The sequence below is a fragment of the Eucalyptus grandis genome, chromosome 3 (assembly GCF_016545825.1).
Source record: "Eucalyptus grandis isolate ANBG69807.140 chromosome 3, ASM1654582v1, whole genome shotgun sequence".
Classification (NCBI taxonomy): Eukaryota; Viridiplantae; Streptophyta; class Magnoliopsida; order Myrtales; family Myrtaceae; genus Eucalyptus; species Eucalyptus grandis.
In genome coordinates, this window is record NC_052614.1 from 67,829,555 (window position 1) to 67,839,778 (window position 10,224).

Sequence of the window (10,224 nt, forward strand, 5' to 3'; positions counted from 1 at the left end):
TTTGCATGAACGGCAGGAAATCTTTGAACTATGTCAATTGTCATGTGTACAACTTTCATACGGTCCTTGAATTTGCATAGTGACGGGATCCGATTCCTGTGGGCCAAAACCCATAACGATCATTCGAATCATGGATGCTAGAGGCGAGTCTCCACTTATGCGTCACTTCACAAAATTCTCTCTCAAAATTTCACTGAAACTTGAAAGTGTTATAAGGACTTTGAGCACATTTTGCCTTTTAGTGTTATTCAATTGGTTCTCATATTTAGGCACACACGTTCAAATCATCAATCCTCCAATATGTCATTGTCCTTTGAATGACTTGTACCGTGTTAATATTTTTTAAAATTAATACCCTAAAAAATCCCAAACTAATATATATGTGACAAATTTATATCAAATTATTTTTTTGACTACCAAAAACCCTAAATTTGTATATTTTTGACAAATTTACCAAAAACTGGTACACTTGTAACAAATTTACCATTTGTTAGTTTTCGTTAAATTTTACTATCAAATTATTAAGTTAAATGACAGTTGACTAGTATATCAATTTGGGATTTTGCGCTCTATTTGTCACAATTTACAATTTTTGTGATTTTTTTTTGTGATATTAATCCAGTTTAGCGAATAGTATATTTGTCACAAATTTACCAATTTAGGGTTTTTGCGGTTGAATAATTTTTTTTTTGTAGAATCGAATAAATTAATTTAGGGTAAATTTGTCATAAATATATTAATTTAGGGTTTTTTTTTTTATGATGACAGGTGTACTGATTTGGAGTTTTTACGACGCTTCTAGAATTCGAACTTCTCCCCTTCATGAGGAGGAAAGAACCGGAGCCAGCTGTGCCGTTGAGGACGGTGGTCTTATTATGTCCTATTGTTCTTTACATAATAATAAACTGCGGCACAAATCGTATAAAAAAGACTCTCTACTGTCAGGTCTTGATTAAATGAATTCCTCAATTTCTAATTTTTGAAATAAGAGTAATGTGAAATAATTAGGACTCAAATCAAATATGAGCGTAACTCTTCTTTTGATAAGAAGGCTAGGCTGTCATCTCTCCCATGATTTTACTAATATGAGAAAGATAAATTAATAGAGGTACACATTTCCCTGTATGATTAATTTCTTCGCCTGTTTTCCGTCCCTTCCCTCCCACCAAACGTATTCAAGCACCAGCCAAGTGCCAGCGATCAAGCCATCACATCACACATTGTCCTAACTTCTTACCATCGCCTTGCCTCCTCCGTTTCCTCAGCTCACTCTAGCACGGCGATTCCTAACGTTACGCGCGCGCTCTAACTGGTGGCGGTAATGTCTTTTTATCTACTTCTCCCCACGCCTCCTACATGCTTGTGAAAATTACCCAGTGGCGAAAACTCAGCGATTCGCGCGAAAGTTTGCAACTTCATGATTTAGAGGCAAGATGATTTCATCCCTCTATTGTCTGACGATGGAATCTGCTCGCAGCTACATTACCCAGGTTGGTTTGTGGGTTTACTTTCATGGGTCTTGTTCTAGTTGTGGATGATATGCTTTGAATGATGGTTATTACCTCTCCAAATACCATCTTTACTATTCTCTGTCAGTTGACAATTTAAGGGGGAAAAGTGTTCATTTAAGTGTGAAAAAGGGTAATGATGAGTCTTGTGCATATCGTGATTCTGACAGAAGATGCAGTCGGTTTCGATTCTTTCTTCTGCTCTGAAGCTTATATATATCTCATTTTCAGGGAAAAAAAACCTGCTTGGCATGTGTTTCTATAGTAAGTATCATGTGGATATTCCTTGGAGTTTTGAAGATCCAACTATGTAAGCTCGATCAATGATATTGAGCAGAAGTGTCCTATTTTTCCGGAGATGTGGACATTTCCCGTTGTCTTGAGGTAAATAATGTATTATAAATCATGTGTCCATCATATTATAATCTTCACTCTTCAGTTTGAATGCAGATACTCTTTGATCGTTCATTTGGCTAATTTTAATGTCGGTTTTCTTTTGGGGGGGAGATTGACATAATTTGTTCTTGTGATTTCATGCCTGTGTACCTCAGAAACAAGAAAGATTCAGATCAATTTGATGAGGAATTGTTCAGATAGATTGGACTTGATTATGTTAAATTTATATTATTAAAGCCTGTTAAATACTAATGTAATGCTAGAAAAAGAAAAATCATGAATTTGCATTTTTTTATTCATTACGTACTTATGATATCTTGGTTTTCTTTATTCCTCAGAGTGATGCGAAGACACAGAGATAAGTATCATTGCAACTCTCTTCCATATGCTGGATCTCTCTTCTCTCTCTTCTCCACAAATGCTCTGCAAATTGAATCAGATTTCATTGGAGTTGAAAAGGAAGAGAGGGATTTTGATCTTCTGATCCGATCTCGCACAAAAATGGATCATGCTAAGTGTCATCATGCTCAGCTTTTAGTATCAGGGAAAGCTCAAAATAAGTTCTTCTCCACCAGACTAGTGAATCTTTATTTACATCTTGGTGATGTCTTCTTATCTCGATGCACCTTTAATTGGATACCCAAGAAGGATGTCTTCATATGGAACTGTATGATGTCCTCTTATGTCCGTTGTGGTTTTTTCAGTGCCGCTATAGATTGCTACCGCAAGTTTCTTTTATCCTCTGGTCTTCGTCCTGATTTTTATACTTTTCCTCCACTGCTGAAAGCTTGTGGAAATGTATTGGAAGGAAAAAGGTTCCATTGCTCAATTATGAAGCTGGGTTTTCAATCTGATGTATTCGTTGCTGCTTCCTTGCTACACATGTATGCTCGACATGGCTACTTAGGTGTTGCTCGTCAGGTGTTTGATGATATGCCATTCCGAGATATAGGCTCATGGAATGCAATGATTTCTGCGTATTGTCAGAATGGGAATGCTGCTGAAGCACTGGATATTTTGTCTGCTATGAAATCGCAGGGAATAAAGATGGATTCTGTAACTGTATGCAGTCTCCTTGCCATATTTGCTCAGTTTGATGATGCATTGAGTGGGATATTGATTCATGTTTATATCATTAAGCATGGGTTGGAATTTGATTTATTTGTGAATAATGCTCTGATAAATATGTACGCCAAGTTCAGTAACTTGGGAGATGCCCAACAAATATTTGAGAGCATGGTGGTAAAAGATGTAGTCTCGTGGAACTCAATTATTGCCGCATATGAACAGAATAATGATCCAGTAACTGCATGCTTGTTTTTTAAAGAGATGCAATCAACTGGTTTAAAGCCTGATTTGTTGACAGTAGTTAGTTTAGCTTCAAGCTTTGCTCAAGTAAATGACTCGCGAAATAGCAAGTCTCTTCACTGTTTCACCCTCAGGAGGGGTTGGGTTTTGAAGGATGTAGTGCTTGGAAATGCAGTTGTGGACATGTATGCAAAACTGGGCTATGTGGGTTATGCACTTCAAGTGTTTGAAGAACTCCCTGCCAAAGATGTTATTTCATGGAACACTTTAATTACAGGTTACGCTCAGAATGGTCTTGCAAGCGAAGCAATTGAAGCATATCACCTGATGGAAGAGTGTGAAGGGATACCTCCAAATGAAGGAACTTGGGTGAGTATTCTAACAGCTTGTGCTAGTGCAGGAGCTCTGAAAGAAGGCATGAGAATTCATGCGCTTATTTCTAGAAATGGCCTTATAGCAGATATCTTTGTGGGGACCTGCCTTATTGACATGTATGGAAAATGTGGGAGACTTGATGACGCGATGTCATTGTTTTACGATATTCCAAGAAATACTTCAGTCCCATGGAATGCCATCATATCTTGCCATGGTCTTCATGGGCATGGTGACAAAGCTTTAAAATTATTTGAAGAAATGCAAAAAGAGGGAGTTGAGCCAGATCATATAACCTTTGTATCCTTATTGTCTGCTTGCAGCCATGCTGGTTTGGTTGATGAGGGTCAACGTAGCTTTCAGGTGATGCAGGAAAAGTATGGGATTAAACCCGGTTTAAAGCATTATGGCTGCATGGTTGATTTGCTTGCTAGAGCTGGTTTGATAGAAAAGGCATATGATTTTATCCAGAACATGCCTATACGTCCTGATGCTTCTGTATGGGGTGCTCTTCTTGGTGCATGTAGAATACATGGAAATGCTGAATTGGGGACCTTAGCTTCGGACCGCTTGTTTGAGGTTGATCCAGAGAATGTTGGTTATCACGTTCTATTGTCTAATATTTATGCCAATGCTGGGAAATGGGATGTAATGGGCGAAGTTAGATCATTTGCCAGAGACAGGGGCTTGAGGAAAACTCCTGGTTGGAGTTCAATTGAAGTGAACAATACGTTTGAGGTCTTCTACACTGGCAACCAAACTCATCCAAAATATGAGGAGATCCATAATGAATTGAGGATTCTGACTGCAAAAATGAAAGGCCTGGGTTACATTCCTGATTTTAGATTTGTGTTGCAAGATGTCGAGGATGATGAAAAGGAGGATATTCTTACAAGTCACAGTGAGCGATTGGCCATTGCATTCGGAATCATCAGCACCTTTCCTAAATCTCCACTTCGAATCTTCAAGAACCTTCGTGTTTGTGGTGATTGCCACATTGCCACAAAGCTCATATCTTTGATTACAGAGAGGGAGATTATTGTGAGAGATTCAAACCGCTTTCATCACTTCAAGGATGGCATTTGTTCATGTGGAGATTATTGGTGAAGTGAATTATTCAAACCGCTAAGGATTTCGTTATCAGCAAGAGATTTTGGTATCTTAAATTCATTTATCAGTTGGATGGAACAAATGCTTAAGACATTCCCTGCTAGATACAAGCAGATGAATTTGAGTAGAAAAGCATGTATGGTATGTGGGTTGATTTCAACATGCTGATAAGCTTAAGGGGAAAATAGTGTGAGGTATACTAGGACTGGTTTATGTAAATGGTATACTGAGCAAAGAAACAGACTTTTGTTGAAAGTTTAATATGGCCAATTTACCTAAGGACCCCTCTACATTCTGCCACATAAAATGGGTGTAGTGGATAGGAGAATGTTTGGATGGATGGATGGATGCTTGTGAAAGAAAGAAGTAGAAGTGGTGAATTTGAGTAAATATGACTCCGCCTTGAACATGTGAGATGATGGATACTTATGAATTTCATGGACCCAAAAAGATTTGGTAATTGTTGGAGAAAAGCATCTTGAGTTCTTGAATGTCATGGAAGATTTGATATTGTACATAGGGCAAAGGCATGAAAGAATTAAGATACCCTGAATGACAAATATAATGAAGAATGCAATCTACCGAAATTTATAAAATTTGAAAATTAGTCAACAAATAGTTTTCTTAATAGGAAAAGGCAGGGTGGTTGTATTGGACTTACCAATCTATTTTCCTATTGATCTTCAGAACCCAGTAATAGGTCTTTATCGGATCATATGTGGTGCAACGACAGAATAGAGGGGAGTATCTCAAGGGTGACCACATTTTACGAAAATCACTGAGAATTCTTTTTACTGACAAGTAGCTCCATGAGCATTGGCTGATTAAATGCAATGGATTCATGTGTTGGCATTATCCATGAGCTTCAAGGTGACTGAATTCTGCTTGTTAATCCCACTTCAGGTAAGAAGCAACAGTTTGTGCAATTGCTTACTTGTAAATAATGCCATGATGCATGATATAAGTGCTTATGATGATCTCAACGGTCCAGGTTGGATGAATTTTCTGAGAGGTTACTGGACAACCTTTTCATTTTGAAGCTCAACAATGTCTGCTTCTAGCTAAGGCCCGTTCACTTGTCTCAGAAGACTTTCATCAAACACATCAGAATGCCTAACAGAAATAACCCCGTTGAGGGGTACTATATCGTGCTCTGAACATTCCGATCACTCATCCGTGAGTTTCAGGTGGGTGACTACAAACCTCGCTGAGCTTTATGAGATATACTATTCACATTCTGCTACTGATGCTCATTTGAGAGGTATAGCTGTCTGATTTGGCTGCATAAGCCTATAACAATCTGAAGAATATTTCACTGCAGTCTCTCTGCTGCTGTCATTTGATTACCATTGCCACAGGCATCCTTGGCGCTGCTGCGCAACATGACGGTTGCTAAAAGAAGGAAGGTTGTTTTGGCTCTGTTGTGAAGCTTATGATTACAAGGATACATTGTTTTTGCCTTCTTTTTTCAGTTCCTGAGGTGCTGTTATTGAATCAATCATGTCATTGCTTGGCCAAAACAAATAAAACATGTTAGTAATCATGTCAATTACTTCCGTGCACACAAAATTCTACTGCTATTGATGAGTTATTAAGAATTATTGTAAATCATGTCAGTGCATCTTCCTCCATCTAAAATAACTGATTAAAAGTTCCTAATTAATTATGTTGTTGGAGAGTTCCGTTGGGTGATGAGATTAAAGGAAAGGACGCCATATATGAACTTTTCTCCAACAGCATAATGTGACTTTATTGATTCTACAAAGTGAATATCTCCAAAAGTCCCAAAGTTCTGCGATATATTGAGTTAGGTTCGATGCCCAATCAAAATCTGTCACATTACTTAGTATCTCAACTTTGGAAATTAAATTAATATATATCCTATATAATCGAATCGAATTCACGCATTTATCATCGTCGGCTGACTTTAGGCTGATTAATTGGCGGTGGGCCAGGCCTACCATCAGGCATAAATTTTCTTTTGGAAAAGTTAGCAAAAAGTGTCAATTCAATAAATTTTTTAATATAACTTATTTTAATGATAAATCTTTTACACCATGAGGCTCTCTCTCTCTCTCTCTTAGAGTTTTTGCCTTTCCCTCTAATTTTCACACGGCTTTTTTCTTCAAACTCGATGAAGTGGGGCGCTTGAGCTAAATCTCTTCCTCTCCTTCCTTTTCCCTTTTTGATTTGGTTTGTTCTCTTTTTCTTGTTTTCTGCTTACCTTGTGGATTTTTTCTCATCTAATGTAGTCTAGATCTTGAAGCTTCTCTCTCCTGTTTTGAAGATATTTCTATCCCTGTCTAGTCTAGATTTGGGAGCTTTGCATGTATGATTTCAGATTTTCACTTCTCTAAAGTTTCGTTGGTGAACAAGTTCAATTTCGAAGGAGATTAGAAGAGTTTCATGAAGGTTTTGCTCTCACAAATGTCAAATTTGTGCTTCTTCAACTTTGTTTTTCTAAACGGCGACGGTTTTAGGGACATCAGACTTATGCGCGCAACACTGAAAAACAAAGCTGTAGCAATAGATGGAGATATTGTGTACGATCATTGCAGAAGATGGATTTGGTGATTGGTCGCCGATTTGGATTTGAAGAAATTGAAAATATTGCTCTTTGAGCGGGTGACTCATAATCTTGTTCTAATGATTTCTCTTGTTATATGGGGCTTGTTTTATTTTGAAGTTGTTTGGGTTTGTCTTGATTTGTACTTGGACTACGGTGTTTCTCTCTTGTATTCAGTGGAAATGAATAAAATGTTACTTTGACAAAAAAAAAGGAAAAAAAAAAAAAAGAAAAGAAGAAGAAGAAGAAGAAGAAGAAGAAGAAGATAAACCTTGTGATAATTTGTCAATTAAGTCATTTCGGTCGATTTTGGCTGGAAATCACTAATGTCAACACCGGTGTTGATGTGGATATTTTGAATTTTTCAAATTTATTTCTTATTTCTTTGCCTCTTTTTCTTTTTTCATTGTGCCAACAACCCTTGCCAAAGCTAGCGAGGGCCGCTTCACCCTAAGTCTTGTTGGTCGGGGGAGGGTGCAAAGGCCCTCGCTAGCACAATGAAAAGTAAAGACAAAGGAAAAAATAAAATTAAAAAATTCAATTTTTTTTAAAAAGCTTATAAAAGTTATTTATGTCTGGTCATATCACTTAGAATAACTAGCATTCATGTTAGCAATTTCATATCAAAATTGGTTGAAAGAGCTCAATTGACAAATTATGAAAATGTTTAGGACTAAATTTATCAAATTAAAATATTTATAACTGAATTAGTACAAATACAATTGATTTGTAATTTTTTTTTTAATTCCCCAATATTCTATTGTCCAAACCGACTCATAATTAAAGAAAAATAAAACTTATACACGAAATTGTTCATATCTTGATAGACCAATGCAAATCAAGGTGATCAGGTGTGATCCAAGAAGGGAATTAACTTAACACATAATCATCCCTTCGAATAAGGTTGCGAGGTTCAAACAAGGAAATTTCAATTTTATTTTGGTTTATCTATATTAGCCAATTAATAAACAGATGTGGGATAGATTTTTTTTTTATCATTTGCTTAACTCTAAACTACCAGTAATTTTCAAGAGCAACATCTATTTCCCCGTCGATTATGAATTAAAAACGATATTGCTTCTTATGGATGATGGATAAAAATTCCACGCGATAATCTCATTTTACTTTTCAGCCAACGGAAAGTTTCTCAGAAGGCCCTGCGGAGACAGTGGGACGTGTCAAGAGAAGTGAGGAAGACATTTCTGTCCCACGCCACCAAAATTCAAAGAAGAAAGGTTCCTGTTCAAATGATTGACAAAGCCAACGTTGTTAGTTCGGCCGGTTTGGTTTTGCTCGAATTCATCCTGCGTCCCTTTGATTGACTTGTAAAACATTTGCATGATTTACTTTAGGAGTGTGCAACTGGATCAGATATTTCCGGAAATTGGATTGGTCCATCCAAAAAATAAGGTTAGGAGCCGATTCCCATTGAAATTGGTCCGAGAATCGATTCCCAAAATTCAAAATCAGTTTGAATCAATTAAGGAACCGGTTTTGTAAGCAGAGGTCAAAAACCCTATTTTTTCCCTTGATTTATATTCTTACTCCCAAAATCACACGGCATTTTGTCTCTTGGCTTTCTCAAATACGCACAACTCTCCTCCTTTATTGTTCCTCTTCCTCGCTCGTTTCCCTCCTTCATTGACTCCCTCTCGCATCGTTTGACGGATGGACAGTGTCTAACAGATGGACAGCGTCCGTTGCCGCCAAATTCCTGTGTACTACGTGGATTGGCTCGCCTAATTTCTCTTTTGGGGGAGGAGTTATGCTTGTAGCAAAAAATTGTTAACCGTTTTAAATAAATGAACAGTTTCATGTAGTAGTTATGAGAATGAGATTAATATTAAACCCTGTTTGTTGATACCATGAATGAACCTAGGCTTAAAACCAGGGAATATAGAGTTAGTTTCTTGCAAGTATGCCTTCCCATTATGGACGAACCTCTCCCGTTCAAGCCCTTTAGGGACAACCTTTTAGTAGAAAACCACTCTGACCTTTAGTTCAGAGCCTAGAGACACTCAAAGATGCTAGGATGGTAATGTTTCTAATTATCTGAGCTGCATTTATCAGAAGATCCTACTAGGCTGGAGAATAAGGAGTTTAGAAAGTCATAGAGAGTTTCACACAAAACACTCACTTTACTTTAAGGGACTCTGCCCTACACATTATATCCTCTTTGCTTTTTATAGACATTGGGAGGTCACACAAACAAGGACTAAGCTCATGGGTCCTGAAACAAACTGAGGCTTCGGAAAAATCCGGCGGGAATTATTTTTAGTGATATGAACAGTGACAGTGAACATTGATTTCCCTAATTTACTACTACAGTAATGCTACAGTGACTTGCTACAGTCAGCGGTCTCATCTATCACGAACATTGTAGTCATAGTCTAAGTCATCAGAATTATGCATCTCTGCCATGAGATGTTCTCCATACTTTTGCTCGAGTCCTGCAAGTGAATCTGGTGAGAGAATTTGATTTGATGAGGATACTTCCTCTTGATTCTGAATGGAGCCTATAGTGTTAGCAAACATGTTTGGCTGAGGCAAATTAGATGGTTGAACATAATAAGATGTGTCCATGCCTAGAGATGAGGACGAAGGTCTTTGATCATAGGGGTCTTGAGAAAGAGATCCTCCCAATTATGCATAGGGGTGTTGAGAAGACTGTGCAAGGTCATATGTGTCTATTATTTCTTGTTCCCGTGATGATGCAACTTGTCTGAATTTCACGAGTGCTTCCTTGGCTTTTGGTATAAGGCTATAATGATCCCATGCATTAAATACATTATAGTTCCATACATCCTCAAGAATGGTTTTATTTTCCTAGCACAAAACTCTTTAGAGTTTTCGATACTGGTGTTCACAGCAACCAATAGGTCCTAAAAAGGATTTGTAAATCCGAGCTTCTGTAAGGTGCGATTGAGGTTTATAGGATGTGGTACCTATAATCTATGGAGTATC

The 10,224-nt window shown here is 37.5% G+C and overlaps 1 protein-coding gene across 3 annotated transcripts; it reads left to right on the forward strand.

Moving 5' to 3' along the window:
• The first annotated feature begins 1,095 nt into the window (after window positions 1–1,095).
• LOC104438560 (pentatricopeptide repeat-containing protein At4g33990) lies at window positions 1,096–6,246 on the forward strand. 3 transcript variants are annotated; one of them, XM_039308012.1, is made up of 5 exons: window positions 1,096–1,490; window positions 1,740–1,892; window positions 2,243–5,597; window positions 5,686–5,881; window positions 6,016–6,246. In XM_039308012.1, exons 2-3 carry the CDS (start codon window positions 1,867–1,869, stop codon window positions 4,689–4,691), a joined length of 2,475 nt encoding a protein of 824 aa, XP_039163946.1. In that variant the 5' UTR covers window positions 1,096–1,490; window positions 1,740–1,866; the 3' UTR covers window positions 4,692–5,597; window positions 5,686–5,881; window positions 6,016–6,246. The 3 variants fall into 3 exon arrangements, with proteins under 3 accessions (XP_039163946.1, XP_039163947.1, XP_039163945.1); XM_039308013.1 differs by having other exon boundaries at window positions 6,053–6,246; XM_039308011.1 differs by having other exon boundaries at window positions 5,686–6,246.
• The last annotated feature ends 3,978 nt before the right edge of the window (window positions 6,247–10,224 follow it).